General features: G+C 37.1%; 1 protein-coding gene across 1 annotated transcript in view; it reads right to left on the reverse strand.

Annotated features, from left to right (window-relative positions):
• Positions 1-25,853, reverse strand: part of LOC136036548 (homeobox protein Hox-B7-B-like) — a 38,687-nt gene extending 12,834 nt beyond the window's left edge. The window contains exon 1 of the mRNA XM_065718852.1: positions 25,571-25,853. Coding sequence (XP_065574924.1) covers positions 25,571-25,853 — 283 coding nt within the window. The remainder of the gene's footprint in view (positions 1-25,570) is intronic.
• Between the last annotated feature and the right edge of the window lie 2,125 nt (positions 25,854-27,978).

Genomic DNA, 27,978 nt, shown 5'->3' on the forward strand with positions numbered 1-27,978 from the left:
ATCCTTATTTAGTGTATGGTTGTTCATTGTATGCAAGCAATTTTTCTAGTCATGTCAAAAGGGTCCAATATTGTGCAGAATAAGGCAATTAGAAGTTTAAGTGAGTATCTTGCGTGTGGTAGCACTAAAGATTGTTTTAGAGATATAGATATTTTGAATATTGATCGTATTGAGTTTCAGCAGATTTTAATATTTGTATACCAGGTTTTAAATGGATTGTCTCCTCAGTATTTAATATTTGTATACCAGGTTTTAAATGGATTGTTTCCATTGTCTCATTTTAGAAGTTTTCATCAATATAATTCAAACTATCACGATTATTTTATTAGGAACTCTGAACAGTTGACTAGCAAAATCAGGCATGTAACGCAATCTTGAATTATGATTAAGCATGTAGGTGTTGGTATTTGGAACCCGATCCCAGAGAGTGTTAGGTGGTATTAAAACTTTATGTTATTTAAAGGAAGAATAAAAAATATTTTTGAATAATTCGTAAATTATGGCGATTAAAATTTATCCCTCTGTTTTTTTTTCTTCTTTTTTTGCTTTTTCTGTTTTTTAAGATGAGAGTTTTTTTGAGATGAGAGATTTTTGAGTATTTTTTTTACCTGGAATCAATAAAGTTATCATATATATGTTGTTGTTTCTCTGCTTAACAAAGGCATTTTATTTCCCTAAACTGAGCAGCATAATGTGGATTGTAGTACAATTTTTGAAACTTTTATTTGAAATAAATGCATACCTACCTACCTACCTACTTACCTACCTACCTATCTAATAGGAGGGTGGATATCCCCTTACCTCGTTTTTTTCCAAATTTATCTGATAGAAATTTTGAGATTCCCTTATTTTGTCGTAGAAACTTAAAAAATTCGACTGCAAATTGAAAGGGTCTTTTCAATAGTCAAAAGTGATTGAAGGAAAGCACCCTCCCCCCTATCTTCACGCCCATCCATTCCCAAAACACATCTAATAAAAAAAATTAGATAGCCATTTTGTTCAGCGTATTTGAAAGGCCTGAAAATCAGTGCTGTCGCTTACTTAAAGTACTTTTACTTGAAGTACTACTTAAGTAAAATTTTCCATTACTTGCACTTGTACTTAAGTAAAAACTCTAGAGTGTATTTATTATTGATACTTAAGTAAGATTACGAAATACTTATTACTTAAGATACTTTTAATGTACTTGTTTTTCAAATACTTTACCTTTGACTCGAAAATTTTGTGTGTGTGTGCTTTGGCAATGTACAAGAAAACATCACCTTTAGATTTAGAGCAAACTCAGATATAGCTTTTGTGTGTGTGTGCTTTGGCAATGTACAAGAAAACATCACCCTTTAGATTTAGAGTAAACTCGGATATAACTCCATGCCCTGTTTTTGGATATGAAATAAGGCATATGCTTTTGACGAAAAAAAATTTATAGTATGATTAACACTTGGCTTAATTTTTGTTTATAAAAGAAAGAAAATTGAAATTACTTCACAGTTCACTGGTCGACTCTGAGCTAAAATCCCTTGTTTTGTACTAAATGTTGCATACTGTAGTCCATCTGGGCTTATATTTCTGACATTAGTGTAAGTTTCGTCATCTCGTCAACTGAACCAGATTTCTACCATTTCATCATCTTCAGGACCACATTTTTGGTAAAACTACTGAAGCTATGAATCTTTGCCCAATTAATGTTGTCTGCAATAAACAAGTCTAGGGAATTCTAGCTGGATCCAATGCAGTGGTATTTTGTCAAATTCGTTCCAGCAAATTCAGGTATTCGGACGAATCTGACTTCAGATTTGTCACTCCATTCATAAGTTATAGACCTACTAAATTAAAGGAAAACTCAACTTTCTTAAGACTTGAAACCCTCTCCCCCTCGCCCTATTTGAGATAGGATTTGTGATACCAGAGCTTGATATGAGCCCTGATTTTAGGCATCTTTGGTCTAGTTTTCATTCGGATCCGTTACTCCATTTGCAAGTTATACTAAATTAAACAGAAAACTTAAATTTTTCAGGAATTAAAACCCACTCCCCCTTGTTAATTTTGAGCTAGGGTCTTTGTCTCAAAAATTGATATGTGTCATGGTCTTAGGCCTCTTTGGTTCAATTTTCATTCAGATCCATCACTCCAGTCGCAATTTACTCTGAATTAAACGAAAAACTGTTTTTAGCAGGTGAAGCCCTCTCCCCCCTGTTTTATTTTAGCTAGGGTCTACATCTTTCAACTTGATGTGTCTCATAATCCTTGGCACCAAATCTGGCCATCAAAATTTTCATCCAAGTCCAACCAGCGGTTCTCCCCCTATACGTGATTACACAGACGGACGGAAAGACAGACAGACGGACGGACGGATTTTGCAACGTCTTAGGTAGCCAAGTTCGCTCGTTGGATCAAAAAAAGGAAAACAATAGCATATCATGATCCAGGCATCATCACCTATTTGGATAGTGGGAAATATCCATCAAGATAGGTTTTTGAGATCTGTCTGTCTGTCCGCCCGTCTGTGCAATCGAGTATAGCGGGAGAATCACCAGTTAGATTTGTATTAAAATTGAACTATTTGGATTAAAATTGAGCTTAATTAGGGCGATGGGGCCTTAAGTGTTAAAAAAAATTCGAGCTTTTCATTTAATTCACTGTAACTTGCAAATGGAGAGATGAATTTCGATGAAAATTGAATAAAGATGCCTAAGAGTATGATGTGCATTGAGTTCTGGGATGGAGATTCAAACTTAATTAGGGCGAGGGGAGGGGGCTTTAAGAGCTAAAAAAGTTGAGTTTTTCATTTAATTCAGTGTAACTTGCGAGAGATTGATGGATCTCAGTGAAGATTGAATCAAAAGTGCGTAAGACTGTGACAGGCATCACGTTTTGAGATGAAAACCCTAGCTCAAATAGAACGAGGGGGAGTGGGTTTTAAGTGCTGAAAAAAGTCAAGCTTTTGGTTTAATTTAGTATAACTTGCGAATGGAGCAACGGATCCAAATGAAAGCTGGACCAAGGATGACTAGGATCAGGGATCATATCTAGCTCTGATATCACAAGCCCTATCTAAAATAGGGCAAGGGGTAGGGGGTTTCCAGTTTTAAGAAAGTCGAGTTTTCCTTCAGTTTAGTAGGGCCTATAGCTACTTCCATCCATGGCTTGCCCAAAGCCTGGAAATAACCCTTTTCCAAAATAAGTCATACTAAAGCCAAGCTTCAACCAAATATTCCATCCCTAGAGAAAAATTACTTTGTATGGCACTTGGTATTTACCAAGTGACATACAGTGATCGCAAATTCTGTCGGTCTATCGGTCTGTCAGTCCCGGTCTTGCTAGTTAGGCACTTCTAGATAAGCTAGGACGATGAAATTTGGCAGGCGTATCAGGGACCAGACCAGATTAAATTTGAAATAGTTGTTTCCCCGAGTTCGACCATCTGGGGGGGGGAGAGTGGGAGGATGGATAATTTGGAAAAATTATATCAAATCTTAGTTAAATTTGATGTTTAGAAGGATATCATGTGTCAGAGCTCTCATTTTAAATACCGACCGGATCAGGTGACATTGGAGGGGGAAACCTAAAATCTTGGAAAATGCTTAGAGTGGAGGGATAGGGAGGAAACTTGGTGGGAAAAATAAGCACAAGTCCTAGATACGTGATTGACATAAACAGAACGAATTCACTCTCTTTTGGGGAGTTGGGGGGAGGGTTAATTCTGAAAAATTAAAAAAAATGAGGTATTTTAACTTACGAAGGAGTGATCAGATCTTGAATTTCATCGGATGAAATTTCATATTTAGAAGGACTTCTTAACTCAGATCTCATGTCTTAAATCCCGACCAGATCTATTGTCACTGGGGGGATCTAGGTGGGGCCGGAAATCTTGGAAAACGCTTAGAGTGGAGTGATCAGGATGAAACTTGGTGGGAAGAATAAGCACAAGTCCTAGATACGTGATTTACAAAACCGAAATGGATTCGCTCTCTTTGGGGGAGTTGCAGGGGGCGTTAATTCAGAAAAATTACAAAAATTGAGGTATTTTTAACTTAAGAGCGGGTGACCGTTCGTGAGGTATTTTTGAATTCGATATTAAGAGGGTACTCATGTCTCAGATCTCTTATTTTAAACCTCTTATTTTGAAATCTTGGAAAACGCTTTGAGTGGAGAGATCGGGATGAAACTTGGTGGTATAATTATCAAATGTCGTAGATGCGTGATTGACGAAAATGGAATGGATCCAATCTCTTTGGGGTGGTTAGGAGGTCCAATGCTTTGGCGAGTTCGGTACTTCTGGACGTGCTAGGACAATGAGGCATGTCAGGGACCTGCACAAATTGACTTGATAAAGTTTATTTCCCCGATTCAACCATCTGGGGGGGTTTTGAAGGGAGAGGAAAAATTAGAAAAATGAGGTATTTTTAACTCGCGAGTGGGTGATCGGATCTTAATGAATTTTGATCTTTAAAAGGACCTTGTGTCTCAGAGCTCTTATTTTAAATGCCGACCGGCAGTACACCTCTGATTTTTCTTTTAAATTAATCTGTTGATTCTTATAATTTTGCTAGAGCTCATACCATATGAGCTATTGGCTCTTCCGACCTTGTCACAAGTGCCATATTAGCTCTTAGCTCTTGTTTTATTCCTTTTTTTCTCTGAAGATTTTCGACTTAGTCTCATGGTTTTTGCCATTTCATGGTGTGAAAACTGCTGCTAGAAATAGATGGGTTGCAACTTCTGCCGCGTTGTCTTCTAGTATATTTAAATGTGTGCTTGCATCGTGCCTGCATCGCCTTAAAAATTCTGTTTCTTACGGTAATATTGGTTTGTCTTCTGTTGCATATGCAGACGACATTCTTCTTGTTGCCCCGACTCGCCGTGGATTGCTTTCCAATTTTACCATATTAACCAATAAACTATCTAAGATTGGACTGTCAGTTAATGCGAGTTTATTTGTTTTAATAGCCCTTATGTGGTCGCTCCATTCGTTGCTTGGACTGCAATTCTGCCATATTCTTCTTTAATTGGTTGGTTATGTCTGTGTTCCGGTCCAACACTTTCCACTACCTTTTCATCCCTAGTGAATCAAGCCGTGAAAAACCTACGCGTCGTTTATGGGAAAATATCCCCAAACAAAAGTCGTTACAACCGCAACGGTTTGTGCATGATTTATAACGCTTATTGTGCCCCTGTGCTTTTGTTTTTATCAGGCATGGCTCATCTCTTTCGGAAGAAGAATCACCATACTCTACGTGCGGCTTATTTCAGATATTGCCAACTCCTCCGGCTTCCTAGATGGCACCAAAACAGAAAAATAATTGCCCAATTTGGTTTAATAGATATGCCTTCTTGAATTCGGTCTTCCAGTAATGATTTATGTAAAACGACTATCTACTTTATTCACGTTTACGACCCTCTGCAGCCTTTTTTCCATATTGATACTGGTTAATTAGTCCATGTTGTGTTTTGTTAGTCTGAATTTTTTTCCTTGCTGTTTATCGTTTTTGTTTTTATTTATTTATAATACTCCGTACTTTTGTTTTTTACACTTTTACGGATAATGAAGTTCATTCATTCATTCTGCAGTTTGACAAGCCGTATGGAATGCGTCTGAATCAGCGGGCTTGCTGCAGGCCCGTGATTTTATAATATATGTTTGTAGGGAGTTTTACCGACCATCTGAATTGACTACACAGCATGCAGCTTGCTTGAATGAAAACCAGCCAAAGGATATAGATGCCATACATTTTCATTACGCGTCTGAAATTTAACTTGAAAACTTGAGGCAGTTTTCTTGTAAAGGTGTAGGGCGAGACATGTCCTCAAAGTGTGAATCAAGACTTCATTTTCATACTCTTCTTTTCTTTCAGCTCGCTGAGAGCCAGCGACCTTCAGCTAGCTGCCGAAAGTGTGGATTTTTGCTGCTCTTTTTTTTATTGAGCTTTGATTTCTCTTAATAAAAAAAGTCTGCAACTGACTCACTTGGCTCCTTACTTTTAAATTTGAGTTTTTTTGCTGCTAAGGTTTTTACTTATTGAATCAGAGAATGAACTACTTTATTACCTTTTATATGTTTTAAAGTCAGTCCAAAGTTTATTTTTCTACTTTCAATATTTTTTCCACCATTCTGACATGTTTCAGAATAACCTTGTATTTTTTCAAACGAACCAGATTTGAATGAACACTAATCGCCAGAAGTTTAACTCTATGTGCACTGTATTAATCCTGTCATGTGATCTGTCTGATCCAATCAGAAGTTTTTTGACTGCACTGTTTTGAAAGTCTTTTGCTTTCAAGCCGTTGTGTTGAAAATTGGTTCAGATTATATTTTGGATTTCGTTGGGTGTCTACCAGCTAAACAAGGGAAAAAACAAATTTCGATATTTTTTTTTATCATTCCCACATGTTTCAGAATGACCGTGTATTTTTTCAAACGTGCCAGATTTGACTGAATACTAATCACCAGAAGTTCAACTCTATGTGCACTGTAATACTCCTGTCATGTGATCTGTCTGATCCAATCAGGAGTTTTTTGACTGCACTTAATTGTTTTGAATGTCTTTTGCTTTCAAGCCGTTGTGTTGAAAATTGGTTCAGATTATTTTTTGGACTTCGTTGGGTGTGTAACAGCCAAGGCGTGCACTGTACTAATCCTGTCATGTGATATGCCTGATCCAATCAAGAGTTTTTTGACTACACTTAATTGTTTTGATAGTCTTTTCCTTTCAAGCCGTTGTGATGAAAATTGGTTAAGATTATTTTCTTGGGCTTCATTGGGTGTGTACCAGCCGAACAAGGAAACGGTTAAAAACGATAAAACGGAAATTCTGGTTCTTGATGAAGATCTCCAAGAGAGGATTGACATGGGACATTTTATAGGCAAGGGAAGGGGTTAAGAAGCCTTCAGAATGGCTTTAAAAAATGTTGCATGGGCGTGATATCAGATATATATATATATATATATATATATATATATATATATATATATATATATATATATATATATATATATATATATATATATATATATATATATATATAATACTTAAAGTAGTATTTGAAGTAATACTTAAGTACAAATTTGATCTCCAAGAGAGGATTGACATGGGACATTTTATAGGCAAGGGAAGGGGTTAAGAAGCCTTCAGAATGGCTTTAAAAAATGTTGCATGGGCTTGATATCAGATATATATATATATATATATATATATATATATATATATATATATATATATATATATATATATATATATATATATATATATATATATATATATATATATATATATATATATATATATATATAATACTTAAAGTAGTATTTGAAGTAATACTTAAGTACAAATTTGACAAGTACTTGATATTTGATACTTAAGTAAGAATTTGGATTGTACTTATTACTTGATATTTAAGTAAAAAAAAACAATGAGTACTTAATACTTGATACTTAGGTAAAAATTTGGAGTACTTGTTGCAGCACTGCTGAAAATTACGTCTTTGAGGAGGACCCCTCCCCAGAGCCCTCAGCGCAAGGGTTATAAACTATGCTCCTAGGGCATATAAGGTTTATTATAGAAAGTTTGGTCATACAAATTCTGTGGGGGGGGCTTATTTGATTAGAATTTAGATAGTCTAGTTTACTTTTTAAGAGTCAAAGCAATTTGGGGCAGCCATGCCCCCCTCCCAATGTTTTATTTCCCAAAATTGCATCAGATAAAAATTTTGAGATAGCCAATTGTTCAAAAATAGTTCACAGATCCTTTATTGAGGCTATTGGGTTGAACAGAATCCCCCAGAGTCTGGGGGGGCAAGGGTTATAAGTTATGCCCTAAGGACATATAAGGTTCTTATGGAAAGGGTGATCATGTAAACTTTAGAAGAGGCTCATTTGATTTTAAATATATAGTTCTAGTTCCCTTTTAAACTCAAACATGATGGAGAGCAGCCGGCTCCCCTCCCTGAAATCCTCTTTTCCCATAACACATTTAACTGAAATTGTGAGATAGCCATTTTGTTACAGATAGTCCAAAAATCAAATAACAGAGTCATTAGGGTAGATACAATCCTCAAAAGGCCATGGGCAACGGTTGTAGATTTTGCCCAGAGCATATAAGGTTTTTATGGAAAGGGTAGCTGCATAAACTTTGGATCGGATGGAGCTCTTTTGATTGTAAGTGAAAAGTTTTAGTAGCCTTTTCAAAAGTAAAAAGTAAATGGAGGGATGTCAATCCCCCCCCCCCATGTCAATCATTCACCAAAACATGTCTGATCAAAATTTTAAGAGAACTATTTTTTTCAGCATTGTTAAAAGGTGCAGTTTAGGGGATGTCAACTTCCCCACAGTCCTAAGGATAAGGGCTGTAAGATAGGAAATTCGTCCGTTGTTTACACATAGTATGTATTATTGAGTAATACATCCATGTTTGAACCTTAACTTCTAAGAAGACTAGGCTATTCATGTGAGCATTTCAGAGATTTTTGAGGGGAGTGTTGAAGTAAATCAAAACACGTTGTGTATATACGAATTCATAATACACGTCATAATAACCGTTGCTATATGTAAACAATGGCCAAAGTTTGTAATTTGCAGCCTCTCCCCCGGGGACTGTGGGGGATTAAGTCGTTGCCAAAGACATAGTTATTAGGTTTTTGACTAAGCTGATGAGAATGGCTATCTCAAAATTTTTATCAGGTGACTTTGGGGGAAAATGTGCGTGGGAGGGGGCCTAAATGCCCTCCAGTTTTGTGGCCACTTAAAAAGGGCACTAGAACTTTTAATTTCCATTAGAATGAGCCTTCTTGCAACATTCTAGGATACGATCACCCCTGGGAAAAAAAATAAATAAACTCGCATCCGTGATCCAGCTTCTGGCAAAAAATACAAAATTCCACTATCTTACAGATAGGAGCTTGAAACTTTAACAATAGGGTTCTCTGGCACGCTGGATCTGGTGGTGTGATTTTCGTTAAGATTCAGTGACTTTTAGGTGTTTTTTTCCTATTTTCTAAAATAAGGCAAATTTTCGTAACTTTTGATGGGTATAACTAAACTTGATGACACTTATATATTTAAAATCAGCATTAAAATATGATTCTTTTGATGTAAATATTGGTATCAAAATTCCGTTTTTATGGCACTTGGTATTAACCAAGTGACAAATAGCAATCGCAAATTCTGTCGGTCTGTCGGTCTGTTGGTCCTGGTTTTGCTACTTTAGGCACTTCCAGGTAAGCTAGGTCGATGAAATTTGGTAGGCGTATCAAGGACCGGACCAGATTAAATTAGAAATAGTTGTTTCCCCGAGTTCGACCATCTGGAGGGGGGAGAGTGGGAGGACGGAAAATTTGGAAAAATTATATCGAACCTTAATTAAATTTGATATTTAGAAGGATATCATGTCTCAGAGCTCTCATTTTAAATACCGACCGGATCAGGTGACATTGGAGGGGGAAACCTAAAATCTTGGAAAATGCTTAGAGTGGAGGGATCGGGATGAAACTTGGTGGGAAAAATAAGCACAAGTCCTAGATACGTGATTGAAATAACCAGAACGAATTCACTCTCTTTTGGGGAGTTGGGAGAGGGTTAATTCTGAAAAATTAAAAAAAAAATGAGGTATTTTTAACTTACGAAGGAGTGATCGGATCTTGAATTTCATCAGATGAAATTTCATATTTAGAAGGACCTCGTAACTCAGATCTCATGTCTTAAATCCCGACCAGATCCATTGTCATTGGGGGGATCTGGGGGGGGGAATCTTGGAAAACGCTTAGAGTGGAGTGATCAGGATGAAACTTGGTGGGAAGAATAAGCACAAGTCCTAGATACGTGATTTACATAACCGAAATGGATTCGCTCTCTTTGGGGGAGATGCAGGGGGCGATAATTCAGAAAAATTACAAAAATTGAGGTATTTTTAACTTAAGAGCGGGTGACCGTTCGTGAGGTATTTTTGAATTCGATATTAAGAGGGAACTCATGTCTCAGATCTCTCATTTTAAACCCCGACCAGTTCTGGTGACATTGGGGGAGAGTAGGAGAGGGGAACCGGAAGTCTTGGAAAACGCTTAGAGTGGAGAGATCGGGATGAAATCGTTTTCCCGATTTGACCATCTGGGGGCGAGTGGCGGGCCCGTTAACTCGAAAAGATAGAAAAATTGAAGTATTGTTAACTTACGAACGGTTGAGCAGATCTTAATGAAATTTGATGTGTGGAAGGATATCGTGTCTCAGAGCTGATATTTTAAATCCCGACCGGATCTGGTGATACTGGGGGGAGTTGGAAGGGCGAAACCTAATGTCTTGGAATACACTTAGAGTGGAGGGATCGGGATGAAACATGGTGGGAAAAATAAGCACAAGTCCTAGATACATGATTAACGTAACCGGAACGGATCTGCTCTCTTTGAGGTGTTTGGGGGGTTTAACTTACGAACGGACGATCGGATCTCAATGAAATTTGATATTGAGAAGAATATCGTGTTTAAGAGCTCTTATTTTAAATTCCGACCGGATCTGGTGACATTGGGGGAGTAGGGAGGGGGAAACCAAAAACTTGGAAAACACTTAGAGTGGAGGGATCGGGATGAAACTTGGGGGAAAATAAGTACAAGTCCTAGATACATGATTGAAATAACTGGAACAGATCCACTCTCTTTGGGTTAGTTGGGGGGGGGGTCTATTCTAAAAATTAGAAAAAATGAGGTATTTTTAACTTACGAACGGGTGATCCGATCTCAATGAAATTTGATATTTAGAAGAAAATTGTGTCTCAGAACTCTTATTTTAAATCCCGACCAGATCTGGTGACTTTGGGGGGGGGGAGTTGGGAGGGGGAAACCTAAAACTTGGAAAACACTTAGAGTGGAGGGATCAGGATGAAACTTGGTGGGAAAAATAAGCACAAGTCCTAGATACATGATTGACATAACCGGAACGGATCCACTCTCTTTGGGATAGCTGGGGGGGGGGGGGGTAAATTCTGAAAAATTAGAAAACATTGGGTGTTTTTAACTTACGAACGGGTGATCGGATCTCAATGAAATTTGACATCTAGAAGGATCTGATATCTGATATCTAGATATCGTGTCTCAAAGCTCATATTTTAAGTCCCGACCGGATCTGGTGACATTGGGGAGAATTTGGGGTCGGAGCACCTAAAATGATGGAAAACGCTTAGATTGGAGGGATCGGGATGAAACTTGGTGGAAAAAATAAGCAGAATTCTTAGATACGTGATTTACATAATTATAACGGATCCGCTCTATTGGGGGGGGGGGGGTAATTCTGAAAAATTAGAAAAGATGACGTATTTTTAGCTTACGAAGGAGTGATCGGATCTTCATGAAACTTCATATTTAGAAGGACCTCGTTACTCAGATCTCTTATTTTAAATCTCAACCGGATCCAGCGTAATAAGGGGGGGCTGAGGGGAACCGGAAATCTTAGAAAATACTTAAAGTGGTGAGATCATGATGAAACGGGATGGGAAGAATTAAAACCTGTCTAAGATACATAACTGAAATAACCGGACCGGATCTGCTCACTTTGGGGTAGTTGGGGGGGGGTGGCGGTTAATTGTGAAAAACTAAAAAAAAATCAGGTATTTTTAACTTACGAACGGGTGATAAGATCTCAATGAAATTTGATATTTAGAAGGATATCGTGTCTCAAAGCTCTTATTTTAAGACCCGACCGGATCTGGTGACATTGGGGAGAATTTGGGGTGGGGAAACCTAAAATGATGGAAAACGCTTAGATTGGAGGGATCGAATAAAATTTGGTGGGAAAAATATTCAGAAGTCTTAGATACGTGATTTACATAATTGGAATGGATCCGTTTTATTGGGGGGGGGATTAATTCTGAAAAATTAGAAAAAATGACGTATTTTTAACTTACAAAGAAGTGATCGGATCTCCATGAAACTTCATATTTAGAAGGATCTCGTAACTCATATCTTTTATTTTAAATCTCAACCGGATCCAGCGTAATTGGGGGGGGGGACAGTTGGGGGAACCGGAAATCTTAGAAAATACTTAAAGCGGTGAGATCAGGATGAAACTGGATGGGAAGAATAAAAACCTGTCTAAGATACGTGATTGACATAGCCGGACCAGATTTGCTCTCTTTGGGGTAGTTGGGAGGGGGGGGTTAATTCTGAAAAATTAGAAAAAAGAGGTATTTTTAACTTACGAACGGGTGATCGGATCTCAATGAAATTTGATATTTAGAAGGAAATAAGCACAAGTCCTAGATACATGATTGACATAATCGGAATGGATCCGCTCTCTTTGGGGTAGCTGGGGGGGTAAATTCTGAAAAATTTGAAAAAATGAGGTGTTTTTAACTTACGAACGGGTGATCGGATCTCAATGAAATTCGATATTTAGAAGCATATCGTGTCTCACAGCTCTTATTTTAAATCCCGACCGAATTTGGTGACATTGGGGGGAGTTGGGAGGGGGAACCTAAAATGATGGAAAATGCTTAGATTGGAGGGATCGGGATGAAACTTGGTGGGAAAAATAAGCAGAAGTATTAGGTACGTGATTTACATAATTGGAACGGATCCGCTCTATTGGGGGGGGGGGGCTTCTGAAAAATTAGAAAAAATTATGTATTTTCAACTTACGAAGGAGTAAACTCAGATCTCTTATTTTAAATCTCAACTGTATCCAGCATAATTGGGGGGGGGGCAGTTTGGAGGTACCGGAAATCTTTGAAAATACTTAAAGCGGTGAGATCAGGATGAAACTGGATGGGAAGAATAAAAACCTGTCCAAGATACGTGACTGACATAACCGGACCGGATCTGCTCTCTTTGGTGGAGTTGGCGGGGGAGTAATTTTGAAAATTGAGGTATTTCTAACTTACGAAAGGGTGACCAGATCTTAATGAAATTTGATGTTTAGAAGGATCTTGTGCTTTAAAGCTTTAATTTTATATTCCAACCAGATACTGTGACATTGGGAGGATTGGAGCGGGAAACCGGAATTCTTGGAAAACGTGAAAATTGGGGTATTTTTATCTTACGAATAAGTTATGGGATCTTAATGAAATTTGATATTTAGAAGGAATTCATGTCTCAGATCTCTTATTTCATATCCCGACCTGATCTTTTGACATTGGGGGGAGTTGGAGGGGGATATCTTGTAAAACACTTTGAGTGGAGGAATTGGGATGAAGCTTGGTGGATAAAATAAGCAAATGTCCTTGATACGTGATTGACGGAACCGTAATGGATTTGCTCTCTTTGGGGGAGTTGGGGGGAGAGGTTCAGTGATTTGGTGAGTTTGGTGCTTCTGGACATGCTAGGGCGATGAAAATTTGTAGGCGTGTCAGGGAGCTGCACAGATTGACTTAATAAAGTCGTTTTCCCAGATTCAACAATCTGGGGGGCTAAAGGAAGAGGAATAATTAGAAAAAATTAGGTATTTATAACATACGAGTGGGTGATCGGATCTTAATGAATTTTGATTTTTAGAAGGACATCGTGACTCAGAGCCCATGTTTTAAATCCTGACTGGCATTAAGACTCTCATTTTTTTTTTTTAAATCAATCTATTGATTCATAGAATTTTGTTACAGCTCATACCATATTATCTCTATACCTATGATCATACCTATCTGATCTCATATGTATGATCTCATACCTATGATCATACCATATGATCTTGGCTCTTAGCTCTTCATGTTTCGTCACAAGTGCCATATGAGCTCTTAGCTCTTGTTTAGGGTTTCGGTTACTATTGAGCCGGGTCCCTCCTTACTACAGATCGTTACCACGAACTGTTTGACTGTACATCCTCACTCTTGGAAGTGCACCCATCATACGGCTCCGAAGAGGATTTATTGAGACTATGTAACTATTCTATCTAAATTTGAATGATACCATGTAAAGCTTTGAAGTATCTGGTGAGAACTAAGGAGATAGAAAAAGTCATTGTGGAGATAGAAAAAGTCTCTTGCTTTTTTTGTCCTTGCTCTAGTGTAAAAAGCAAGGTATTGAAGAGAGGCCAAACCCCCTCATATACGTAATAAAAAATACACAAATATAGAATTTCGTTACGTAAGTTTATTCGTAAGGTACGTATAATTATTACTAACAAAAGCGTTCAAACAAAAAATAGAAAATCTAGTTGTTTTTTTAAGTACCTAAAAATTAAAGGGCAACTAGGCCTCCTCCCCACCCCTTTTTTTATCAAAACCATTCAGTTGAAACTATGAGAAAGCCATTTAGCAAAAAAAGATTAATATGCAAATTTCGTTTTAATTATTCATGTGTAGTTAGCCAAAATCAAAACATGTATTAACTCAAATACGTTCAGAAATTAAAAAGAAACAAGGTTTTTAACTACAAGTAAAGAGCGACATTAAAACTTAAAACGAACAGAGATTACTCCATCGAAGAAAGGGGTTGTCCCCTCTGCAACGCTTCGCTCTTTGCGCCAATGTTTTTTTTTAAGTAGAGTTATGACAGAGTCAACCTTTAGCGTAAAGAGTGAGGCGTTGCGGAGGGGAAAACCTCTTTCATATACGGAGTAATTTCTGTTCGTTGTAAATTTTAATATTATCTTTGAATGGCCCAGGTCAGCCGAACAATAATTGATTTTTAGCCAAAGCTTTTACTTCTTGCAAAACCACGAGCTTAGCAACACGACTTTAACTTATCATTGAAAATTATATTGTAAGTAAGTCTAAGCAACTGTAACTACGGGAAGGAAAACAGGTCATTTATCTGACAAAGAAACGAAACAGGGATAGAGCCCCAACAATAAGCATAAAACATCTCATTTCCACATGGTGGCTTAGGTTCACCTGTGTACCAAAGTGAATGATGAATTATCCTTTTGGTGTAGGTTGGAAGGTCATTTGGCAATTTAACGGGAAGGGGTACCAGGACTTTCAAAACATAAGTTTTCAAGAGGTAAACCTTCTATTCAGCAATACTATTATACGGCTGGAAAGATTTCTCATAATAAACATAGAGTACGATGGAAATTGGATGGTAGTGAAGGCTATTTTTTATGTGAATGCATTTGTACTGCCAAGATGCTCATCTATTAATTGTTTGTCTTTGTGATTTGTTTGTGGCTTTATTTGTAATAAATACAATTGAATGTAATTGCCTTCACAAAAGTTGAAGAGGGTGAGTCTGTTCCCCAGGATTTCAACGGATCGTTCTCTAAAAAATGAGAACATCTTAACTTATTTAACTTGATTAAAGTTTCCTGTCTCATGCTATGTGGCGTAGAGAGCATAGTAACTTTACTCTTTCAGGTGAACTGCTCTGCTTCAATAAACGGAGCCCCGTTAGTAGCATTGTTGGCCATGTTGTGAAAATTTTGTGGACTTTTCCCCACCCTGGTCTGAGGTCTACCCGTTAGGAATGATCCACCATGGGATGTGGGGTCAAAGTCACAGAGGATTCTAGCAGGGGCTATCGGTGGCATCCAAAGGAGATGCCAGAACTCTCTAAGGGTTTGCTGGGAGATTTGAGTTGGAAATGGAACGTGGTTAGCAATGGCAAGGAGCCATTCATTACTCACAAAATCATCCCATCGGAGCCCATCGGTTCGACAGAGTTGCTTAAGTCCAGACAGGCTATATAAGATTTTCTATTCAATTCTTCTGGCCTTTCCACCAACTGCCACACTATAATTTCATTTCTTCCCTCGCAGAAAATTCCTGTGGAAGCCAAGGAAAGTTGTTGCAAAGAGCTTTCAGGGCACTGAGAGAGGAGTAATCGTATTGTAGTTTGAGCATATGGTCTTGCTTCCTTTTCCACAGAGGTAGGATGATGCTCACACAACAGTCCTTCTAAGCCCATTCTCTGTGCCACACTAGAGTGAAGAGTATCTGGAGCCAAAGCAGTATGGCGAGACCCCATTTTCTTCTGGACCTCTGCTGATATTTCACATAACCTTACTGCGCTATTGTTCTTCAGACGCTTTATAGCTGACGCTTTCTGCTTCTGTTTTCTTCTACTGGAGGCTCTTGGATTCTACGTACTATGTTTCCAAGGTCCTCGTTAGTTTGCACGACAATATTGGCATTTAGGAGATTCGGAAAGTCTTCCCTTGGTCGATTTAACAGGGTAGTTTCGTCACTGAGTCAATGACCGTCTACAGATACAAATGACTGAAGTGAAGGAGTATAATCCCCTGTAAGATCATGAGGATGCTGTAAATGCTCCTCGATATCATATTTCTAGGCAGTTCCCTCCTGATCGTTTAGATTTTTTCTAGAAAGAGTTTCTTGTCTATCCAAATCAGCTTCTTGTGAGTATCATTAAGTTCTCTGTAGGTGGGCATGTCACCAAGTTGCCTGGCCTAACGTGTCTGATCTATGACTTCGAGTGTGTCTGCCTGGATCCATGGCTTGTTTGCACGTTTCTTTCGACCAATAATTGAAGCTCCTGAGTCAAGGACATTACTTCTAAACAACCGCAATGCCTCCTCTGAGTCCACAAATGGTAAAAGGCTACAAACGATTCGAGATATCAATAGCGTATCTGGAGCATACTTCAGGATTGCAGAGGTATGATACATTTATCTTTGAGGGTCTAGGCTTTTAGTGCTGAGCTTTGAGTCGTAGACAGACATTTGCAACTGCTTTTGATGAGAGACATTAAACTTAATTAATGTTGTATAATTGGAATCAGCCTAAAAAACTAATTTATTTGATGAACCTATTGTTATCAAAATTAGGCCGAAATACGTCAACGAAATACGACACGTTTTTTTCAATTTGCTGTTATTCTTCCATGGTTTTTCCCTGTTCTGCTTTGTTTCATTTGTTTTTTCATCATCATTTTCTAGTTCCAAGTTTCCCAAGGGCTCGGCGTCCTTGCTCATTATCGCCGATTTCAGACACCTTTTACGTGTTGCAATTGCTTGTGTATGATCGTCATTTCTGCAAGATGATGATGCAGTCAATAATTTTTTTGGTATGGCCATCACTACTGTACCGTATATATATTTGGATGTCTTCCCTGACAAACAGGATGTTCAGGATCACAAGGTTCTGAATGCTTCTGGGATGTAGGATTCTTAATCTGTTGTCATTTAAACGGTCCTTAGTAACTGTTTCGATAACTTGCCGCCACAGCTTGTGACTATAGCAAATTGTGGCATTGAAATCATCCAGACTGATGACAATATCATAAGGTGGGACCTTTAGACGTTTCATGGTTTCTGCAACAGAAATGCAGAAGTATATAAGTTCCGTTGTTAAAAGTGACTTTGCTCCAGGGTGACTTGGGTACTACAGAGGTTACCTTGGTTAAGGGGACTGAACTGATTGTTAGTTTTTAATCCAAGAACAGGCAATGGTCTTTGATATAAAAGGAGGTTGGTCATCGGAGGAAGCTACAATACTATTCATTGCAATCAGCCTTGGGTGAAAGGTTGCAAAACTAGCAAATACTAGACGAAGGAATAGCAACTCGGTCATCGAATCATTTTCCCATTTACACTAGGGTACTAGGTATCACATTTGTGACCATCCTTGGGATCTTACAGAGGATTATACTCCTTCACTTGAGTCATTTGTGTCTGTAGACGGTCATTGACTCAGTGACGAAACTACCCTGTTAAATCGACCAAGGGACGACTTTTCCAATCTCCTAAATGCCGATATTGCCGCGCAGACTAACGAGAACCTTGGATACACAGTATGTAGCATCCAAGAACCTCCAGTAGACGAAAACAGAAGCAGAAAGTATCAGCTATAAAGCGTCTGAAGAACAATAGAGCTGCAAGGTTATGTGAAATATCAGCAGAGGTCCAGAAGAAAATGGGGTCAGCCATACTGCTTTGGCTCCAGATGTTTTTCTCTCTAGTGTTGCACAGAGAATGTGCTTAAAAGGACTGTTGTTTGAGCATCATTCTACCTCTGTGGAAAAGGAAGCATGACCATATGCTCAAACTGCAATACGATTATTCATTTCTCAGTGCCCAGAAAGCTCTTTGCAACAACTTTGCTCGACTGCCACAAGAATTTTCTGCGAGGGAAGAGGTGAATTTATAGTGTGGCAGTTGGTGGAAAAGCCAGAAGAATTCAATAGAAAAGCTAATATAGCCTGTGTGAACTTTAGCAACTCCGTCGAACCGATGAGCTCCGATGGAATGATTTTGTGAGTAATGAATGGCTCCTTGCCATTGCTCACCACGTTCCATTTCCAACTCAAATCACCCAGCAAACTCTTAGATAGTTCTGGCATCTCCTTCGGATGCCACCGACAGACCCTGCTAGGATCCTGTGTGACTTTGACCCCATATCCCATGGTGGATCATGCCCAAGGGGTAGACCTCAGACCAGGGGGAAGAAAAGTCTACAAAATTTTCTCAACATGGCCAACAATGCTACTAACGGGACTCCGTTTATTGGAGCAGAGCGCTTCACCTAAAAGAGTAAAGTTACTATGCTCTCTACGACCCATATCATGCGACAGGAACCTTAAGTCAAGTTAAGGAAGTTAAGCGTAAATAGAAGATTTACCTCTTAATTAAACATTTCTGCAATAATAGGGTAAACATTCTCTCTTCAGCATCTATATTACATTCTTAATCCAAATATATTATTCCAAATGAAGTGATACTTGAAGTTAAATCACCTCTCCACATTAATTGGAAGAATCCTTCAAGTAAAGTTAAAAATCTTTGTAAGAAAATTTATGTTTTGAAAGTCCTGGTACCCCTTCCCGTTAAATTGCCTATTGGCCTTCCAACCTACAACAAAATCTGATATGTAGTAATGCACTTCTGCATAACTGGTAGTAATACATTATGTGTAATAGCCCCTTCATTTTGTTTAGACTCTGTATATATTTAGAGACGAGTTTGGCACCTTAAGGCTGCATAACCCCCAAAATGGGGAGGATATTAACGTAGCGTTCGATAATTCTAAGCTAATTCGTTATCTCAGAGTCTTCGCTCGATAGTACTTTGGCCTTGGTCGGGCTAAAATTACTGTTTTGCGGTAAAAATGATACAACTCAACACTTTGCTGCGGTAAGATCTGAATCTCCGGAGTGTATTATAGCATTTCAATAGAAAAGACTATTTCAACGTTTTCACTTGATATTCTCTCGTCCTGCTTCGGGCCAAAATATTTGTTTGCGGCACAAAATGGCAGAAATCATTCTTACGTGTGGCAGAATCTCTTTTATAATTAAAAGTGCTCCAAAACTGTAATTTGAGTTTGAATGAGCCCTCTTCTGATATTGTACGTCTACCGATTCTGATATAATCAGTTCTTGGGGAAAAAATCGAACAAATAATGAACTCACACCAGTTGTCAATTTCTCGGTAAAAATCCTAAATCGTGTGTTTTAACAGATAGGATTTAGAAACTCAGCGATAGTATTCTTAGATATACTGAATATGGTGCTGGACTTTTCATTAAGATCGCACTCCTGTTACAAATTGTTTCCTCCATCCGCTTTGTGTTAAATTGTACAAATTTTCTCAGAATCAGAATTTTGTATGATTATTTCAATTTGATTAATTTTATATATTTGGTATCCCTGTAAAAAGAGATTTCAGTGGTATGATTATTATCATTTTAGATTTTATTTGAAATGATATTTCATTTATCAAATGATATTTCATTAAAGTTTCATTCGTGGTACTTTACTTACAGTTCGCAACCACAAACTGTTCGATCCTCCCCAAATTTATTGTCTGCTTTCCCTATTGCGACTTCAGTCTATGTAATATGGTCTTTGCAGCTTCAATTAAAGAAGTAAAAAAGATGTTCAGGCCATAAAATAGATCTATTTCTGTTTGTCAAACAGTTCGTGGTAAAGAACTGTAGGAAGGAGTGACCTGGCTCAACAGTAACCGAAACTCTAAAAAACCGAATTTTGGCACCAATAGTAACATCAAAAGAATTGCATTTTATTGCTGATTTTAAATATATAAGTTTCATCAAGTTTATTTTTGCCCATCAGAAGTTACGAGCCGGAGAAAAATGCCTTATTTTAGAATATAGGGGAAAATATCCCCTAGAAGTCATAGAATCTTAACGAAAATCTACCATGAGATTCAGCGTATCAGAGAACCCTACTGTAGAAGTTTCAAGCTCTAATCTACAAAAGTGTGAAATTCTTTCCCCAGCGGTGATCGTATCGACCCAGTGTTCCTAGAATGTCGTGAGAGGGCTCATTCTAACTGAAAATAAAAGTTCTAGTACCCTTTTTAAGTTACCTAAAAAATTGGAGGGCAGCTTGGCCCCCTCCCAAAACACATTTCTCCCCAAAGTCAACAGATCAAAATTGTGAGATGACTATTCTGTCCGGCTTAGTCGAAAACCTAATAACTGTGTCTTCTGGTATTACTTAATCCCCCATAGTCCCCGGGGGAGGGGCTGCAAGTTACAAACTTTGACCATTGTTTGCATACAGTATTGGTTATTATGAAGTGTACATACGTTTTCAGGGGAATTTTCTGCATTGGGGTGAGATTGGGTCTGGGGAGGGGGTTACGCGGAAGGATCTTTACGTGGAGGAATTTGTCATTAGGGAAGAGAATTTCCATGAAGGAGCCGCAGAATTTTCAAGCGTTATTTAAAAAAAATGTAAGTAAATAAATTTTTTCAACTGGAAGTAATGAACAGCATTAAAACAAAAGACAAACAGAAAATATTACGTGTATAAGGGAGTACGTCTCCTCTACAATACCTTGCTCTTTTCGCTAAAGTATTTTAGTAATTTCAACTATTTATTCTACGGCCTTTGTGATTCAGGGGTGATTCCTAAAGAATTGGGACAAAATTCAAACTTTGGTGTAAAGAGCGAGGTACTGACGAGGGGGCGAACCCCCTCACATACCTAATAAAAATACACAAATATAGAAATTCATTATATAAGTCAACTCGTAAGATATGTATATTTATTATTAATAAAAACTTTCCTAAAAAAAAAATTCTATTTGCATTTTTAAGTAGCCAAAAATTGGAGGGCAACTAGGCCTCCTCTCCCGCCCCCCTGTTTTATCAAAACCGTCCGATCACAACTATGAGAAAGCTATTTAGCAAAAAAATTAATGTGCAAATTTCGTTTTATTATTCATGTGCGGTAACCCAAAATCAAAACATGCATTAATTCAAAAACGTTCAGAAATTAAACAAGAAAAACAAGTTTTTTTAGCTGCAAGTAAGGAGCGACATTAAAACTTAAAAAGAACAGAAATTGTTCCGTATATGAAAGGGGTTGTCCCCTCCTCAACGCCTCGCTCTTTACGCTAAAGTTTGATTCTGTCACAACTCTACTTTTTAAAACAATAAAAAAAACTTTAGCGTAAAGAGCGAGGCGGTACGGAGGGAACAACCCCTTTCATATACGGAACAGTTTCTGTTCGTTTTAAGTTTTAATGTCACTCCTTACTTGCAGTTAAAAAAGACTTGTTTTTTTATTTAATTTTGATAATAAAAAAACATGAACAAATGTATGATTATAAATATCTTTTTTCGCGACCAACAACTATGGGACGAAAATTTTGTACCAATGATAAAGAGCCACTTGTTGAAACAGCAAGGGATGGATGCCACCTTGGAGTGACCACGACTGCATATAACCAAAAAGAATTAGGTCCCATTTAATGTTTATGGGACATTTTTCTTGTTAGGATGACTTTGTTTTGAGGATCACTCAGACAAACATACTGCGGCCTCAAAAAAGATCTTTTGGGGCTTGCTTGTCGGTACATGTAGAAAACATAAGCGGTTGTCAGGGTGCGGCTGTAAAAGCCTTGATTGCTGATGAGTTAATAATTTTATGTGTTTCAAACGGTTCGTGGTAACGAGTTGAAAGTAAGGAACGACGAGGCTCAATAGTAACTGAAACTCTGGAAAACAAAATTTCAATGTCGATAGATATGTAAAAAAGTTAGCATTGTATGCTAATTCCAAATATATAAGATTCATTAAGTTTATTTTTATCCATCAATGGCTACGAACCTGAAAAAATTTGCCTGATTTTCCAAAAAGAGGGAAAACACCCCCTTTAAATTCGAAGGATTGTTATGAAAATCACACCGTCAGATTTAGCTTACCAGAGAACCGTAATGCAGAGGTTTTAAGCTCATATCTGCAAAAATGTGGAACTTTGTATATTTTACCAGAAGAAAGATCACGGATATGTATTTATTTATTTTTTTTTGTACTTCTGTCTTATAGCCACCACACTTAAGTTCTGCCGAAAACTGAAGTTTGGTTAATGCTAATGAAATAAAACAAAGTATGATGAAAATATAATACTTTATCGATAAAATTATGAAAACTACAACAGAAAATTATTGAAGGGTCCAGACCGCATTACATTAAATACGTAACGTAACCTAACCAAAATACCAATTAAATATTTATTTAAAATACAGCTACAATATAGTTTCCCACCGAGCCAAAGCTAATATTGTCTGGTATAAAGACCATGAAACCGGTTATTGTCTTATGTTCGCAATACATAAAAAAAACTAGTTTTTCTAGCTGAAAGTAAGGAGCGACATTAAAACTTAAAACGAACAGAAATTACTCCGTATTTGAAATGGGTTGTCCCCTCCGCAATCCCTCGCTCTTTACGCTAAAGCTTTTAATTGTTTTAAAAAGTAGAATTGTGGCAAAGAGTCAAACTTCAGCGTAAAGAGCGAGGGATTGCGGAGGGGACAACCCATTTCATATACGGAGTAATTTCTGTTCGTTTTAAGTTTTAATGTCGCTCCTTACTTTCAGCTAGAAAAACTAGTTTTTTGTATGTAATTTCTGAACGTTTTTGAATTAATGCATGTTTGATTTTGGCTCTCCGCACATAAATTATTAAAATGTAATTTACATTTTAATTCCTTTTTTGGCTAAATGGCTTTCTCTTAGTTTCGATCAGACGATTTTGAGAAATAAGGGGTGGAGAAGGAGGTCTAGTTGCCCTCCAATTTTTCGGTTACTTAAGAATGCAACTAGAACTTTTAATTTTTAACGAATGTTTTTATTAGTAAGAAATATACCTAGCTTAAGAATTAACTTACGTAACAAACTTTCATAACCTTATATTTTTATTATGTATACGAGGGGGTTTGTACCCTCGTTAATACCTCGCTCTTTACACTAAATCGTAAGTTTTGTCCCAATTCTTTAAGAATGACCCCTAAATCAGAAAGGCCGAAATTACTTGAAATTACTAAAAATACTTTAGCATAAAGAGCAAGGTATTTATCTCCTCCTAAATACTTCGCTCTTTATGCTAAAGTATTTTTAGAACCTCTCACATGCGTAATTATCTCTGTTCGTTTTAAGTTTCAATGCTACTTCTTCCTTTCATTTGAAAAAACGTTTTCATGTTTATTTTTCATATAGTAATGCTAGAGAACCCTGCGCCCTTTTCATTGAATTTTTCTTCCTCCATGACAGATTCCTCCAAGGAAAGATCCTCCAACATAGCCCCCTCTCCTCAGCCCCACCCCCAAACAAAATAAAATCCCCCTGAAAACGTCTGTACACTTCCCAATAACCATTACTATATGTAAACACTGGTCAAAGTTTGTAACTTGCAGCCCCTCCCCCAGGGATTGTGGGGGAGTACGTCATCCCAAAGACATAGTTTTTATGGTTTTTGACTATGCTGAACAAAATGGCTATCTCAAAATTTTGATCCGTTGACTTTGGGAAAAAATGAGCGTGGGAGGGGGCCTAGATGCCCTCCAATTTTTTTTGGTCACTTAAAAAGGGCACTAGAACTTTCTATTTCCGTTAGAATGAGCCCTCTTGCGACATTCTAGGACAACTTGGTCGATACGATGACCCCTGGGGAAAAGAAAAAACCAAAAAAAAAACAAACAAATAAACACGCACCCGTGATTTGTCTTCTGGTAAAAAATACAAAATTCCACATTTTTGTAGATAGGAGCTTGAAACTTCTATAGTAGGGTTCTCTGATACGCTGAATCTGATGGTGTCGTTTTCGTTAAGATCCTACGACTTTTAGGGGGTGTTTCTCCCTATTTTCTTAAATAAGGCAAATTTTCTCAGGCTCGTAACTTTTGATGGGTAAGACTAAACTTGATGAAACTTATATATTTAAAATCAGCATTAAAATGCGATTCTTTTGATGTAGCTATTGATATCAAAATTCAATTTTTTAGAGTTTTGGTTACTATTGAGCCGGGTCGCTCCTTACTACAGTTCGTTACCACCAACTGTTTGATACAAGATATTGACTGCGGTGGCTATAAGACAAAAGTAATGTTTTTTAATTAAATATTTTTTACATTTTTGGGTGGATGGGTGAATTTTCCGCTTGCAGGATTTTCCATGGGGAGAATTTCCCATGAGGAGGGTAGTTTCTGTAGAGTAGACTTTTCAGGGAACATTTTACACTGGAAGGAATTTCCAAAATTACTATGCGAAATTATTTTATTAGCCTTATTTCTCTTTACCGACTCAATTTTACATGTCAAGATGTTAAGGTTAATTACCCAGGGTATATTTTCCCCAGAATTGAATTGTCTAGAAGATCTTTTGTGGGGGGAGGGATTTTTCCATGGAAGTTTAGCCAGACTTTCCGGCTGATTGTCTTTTTAAAAAACAATCAGAAATTCAATTTTAAACAAAAGTCAAGGTTTTCAACTCAAAGTAAGAAGCGACATTAAAACTTAAAAGGGACAGAAATTATTGCGTTTGTAAGGGGGTTCTTCTCAACGTCTCTCTCTTTACGGTAAAGTTTGTATGCTGTCCTAATTCCTTAATAAAGACTCCTGAAACACGAGGGTCCTTTAATTAAAACAATACGAAGATTTTTTAGAAGTACCCAAAACCTTCAGCATGAAGAACGAGGTGTTGAGAAGGGAGCATTCCCCCTTAAATCTGTTGTAATCTATGTACCTTTTAAACAAACAGAAATTCTGTTCGTTTCTTCGAGTTGAAAAACTTGTTTTATATTTAATTCCTAAAAAGAACTCACTTTCAGCCAAACAATTTAAAGGCCATTCCTCCTTTCTCCAAAATATTCAGGAGGGGTGTATAACGAGACTGGGATTGTTTCCGTTTAACATTTACACGCCCAAACGTGCCTTCATGAATTAATTTTGGGGTTGGAGGTATCACTTATGGAGGGTAATGTAAGTCAAAAGGAGGCAAAAATAAAGAATGAACAGAAGAAAATCTAGGAATTACTGTACTGCAGTTTAAATTTTTTCATAGGTATTCGGCACAATTTTCCACTGAGTCCTCGCTTTTCTCAGATTAAATTTATAAAGTTATATGGGTCTCATTAGTTGAATTGAGAATCAATCTTCTTTTTTTTCTATGTTTTCCACATCATAAGGTTTTCAAAATATTTTTATATATTTTTTTTTTAATTTATTTGGAATCTAAGGATGATTTCTCTTCTCTTTTGTAATAACGTCAAGAGTTTTCGTGTTAATAAAACGCGAAACGAATCAAGTTTCTACATAACACGTATTCTTGTCTCTTTAGGATATTCCTTAGTCCAATTTGTTTAAGCTTTTGGAATAAGACTTTATCAAATTATAAACTGTCATTGTCAGACCTTCTAATAAGATTTAGAGCTAATGAAATAATTAAATTAAGCTTACCTTCAATTTTCTCCGAATTCATAGTCAGACCAGTACAGTGTACTGGAAGAGACATCTGGTGGTTTAATAACGAGCTTGGATCATAATGGAAAGTAAAATGTGGCTCGTTATGTGACCCATGTGGGTAGAAGTACTGGTAGTCTTGTTCAAACTGCCCAGTGGGGGAGATCTGTCTGCTTGTAGTAGGTAAGTTCAACAGATCACTGATTCGGTAAGACGATCGCCCATGACCTTGCACCCCTTGAGATAAATCCGGAAAGTGTCCAATATCATTAGGATCCATATTACACACACCTTGTACGACTAGTCATATAGGGTTTCTTAAGAAATAAGTTTCTGAAGCGGTAACGCAAGCGCCAAATAATATGAAAATATGAAGCCTTACTTTAACTCGAATGTCAATATAAATGGAAATTTATTCTTAGCAATAAATCGATGCTGGATAAAATAGGCTGTTTGCAAGTAGATAATATACAATATATTCAATAATCATTCTTACATTTTCATTTAAATGAGAATTTGTTCTATTTGTGGAAAACCAAAATCATCAAAATGGTCAAATTATAGTTAGGGCAAATCTTTGTTAAGGAGATCTCTTGGCCTGCTGAAGCCTGACAGTGCTTCTAAGTACAGAATAAAAGATCTACATTAAGATGTATCAAAAATTCTTTCCTGGGAAAACTGTAATGGCTGCTGCTTTAGCTCCAACCTAGTAAAGACCCAACCATGGACCACAGCAAGCAAAATCTTAAAATATGTTTCTAGGCAATTACTTTTTAGTCAGAAACATTTTTCAACGAATGCTGATTCTTAAATAATAACTACTATTATATTTAACAGAATAGTAACGAACTAACGAAACAGACTTTTGAGAATTTAAGGAAAGAGCCTGAAGCCCCTTGAAAAATGAAATTGAATCGAAATAAAAAGTACACCATGGAAATCGCCACTGTTTGAAGCCAAAAAAATCAAAATCTCACAGAAATATAGAATAAATTTTTATTGAAAAACCATTTTTGAAATAAGAAATAGATACCTTGTTTTCGAGAACCAACGCATTTTTATTCTTTTTCGCTGTTTTGATAAGCTATGCCTTTTTTTGCCATTTTCAAAAATTATCCATCTATATTTGCCCGATGTTTAATCCAAAAGAGCAAAACTGAATTTTTTTTTGTGAATAGCTGGAAAACATTATATTTTTGAAATTTTGTGTAAGGAATACAGGAACATAAACCTAAATATACGTATTTGCCTTTTTGGCACCTTTGTTCTTGATGCTAACACTAAATTAGTGAGCCATATATATTACAAAAAAAAAATAATTTTACTCACATACTTTATAAATGACTGAATGCCGGTTATTATATACAGCTTAGGATTCTTGTCTCTGTGACAAGGTTACACGTATTTCATAATAAAGTTTATGAGAGGTGATAAGTGATAACCATATTTAATGCGTAATTTCAACAAAAACTCAAGTTGACTTTTACACATTAAGTTTTAACTTCAATGGCCTCCCGAAGGAGAAACTTTTGCTTTTAAAAACAAATCATTGTTCAATTTTAATTTTCTGAAATTCAAACAACGAATATTACGGAAATACTCGGTCCGTTTATCGTACTGTTCTGAGGTTGCCAAAGGTCAAAGACTGAACAGAACTCTCCAAGTACCAGTGGCGGATCTAGAGTGAAATCCGGTGGGGGCCCAATGTGACAAGGGTTCCAATAAGTAAAATATAGGGGGAGGGGCCCAGTGTGACAAGGGTGCTAATGATTGACCAAATTGACAATTTTTGTTTTCTTTAAGAGTGAGAACAACTCCCATTGGCCCCGTGGATCTGCCATTGGTGAGTACAAGGTCTTTGTTAAGTAAGGACATACAATACGTAACTCAAGGGTATAAATTCATTTTTATTGGTAGACTATTTTAGACGTACCTAATTTCATAATTAAAATTCATAGTGTAAGTTCTTGCTCAGCAATTAAAAACTACCAATGGGCTTCTTTTTTAACAGTAGCTTTAATTATTTTTTATTAGTGAGGCAGGCAAAGCAAATCTTAACTGTTACAAAAAGTTACAAAGATATCGCAACTTTACGCAACGCAGAGCAAAGCCCCATGTGTTAGTTTAATACAGAAGCAACTGGAGAACAACTCAAAACAATACAGTCGTTTTCAGACCAAAATAAATACATTTGGAAAACAAGCAAACAAAAAAAGCGAAAAATGAAATAGCAGAGCAAATGATCGGATACCATCCAGCGCAATTAGGTTTCAATACAAAATTATAACTAGGTCTATTATTCGTAAGGAGTCGTATCATGACAAGGAATTATGTTCAGAACACATTTCTAATTTTCGAACGACTTTTTGAATTAAAATTTATCTTAGCCAAAACAGTTTTTCAAC

Source organism: Artemia franciscana, chromosome 15, assembly GCF_032884065.1.
Source record: "Artemia franciscana chromosome 15, ASM3288406v1, whole genome shotgun sequence".
Classification (NCBI taxonomy): domain Eukaryota; kingdom Metazoa; phylum Arthropoda; class Branchiopoda; order Anostraca; family Artemiidae; genus Artemia; species Artemia franciscana.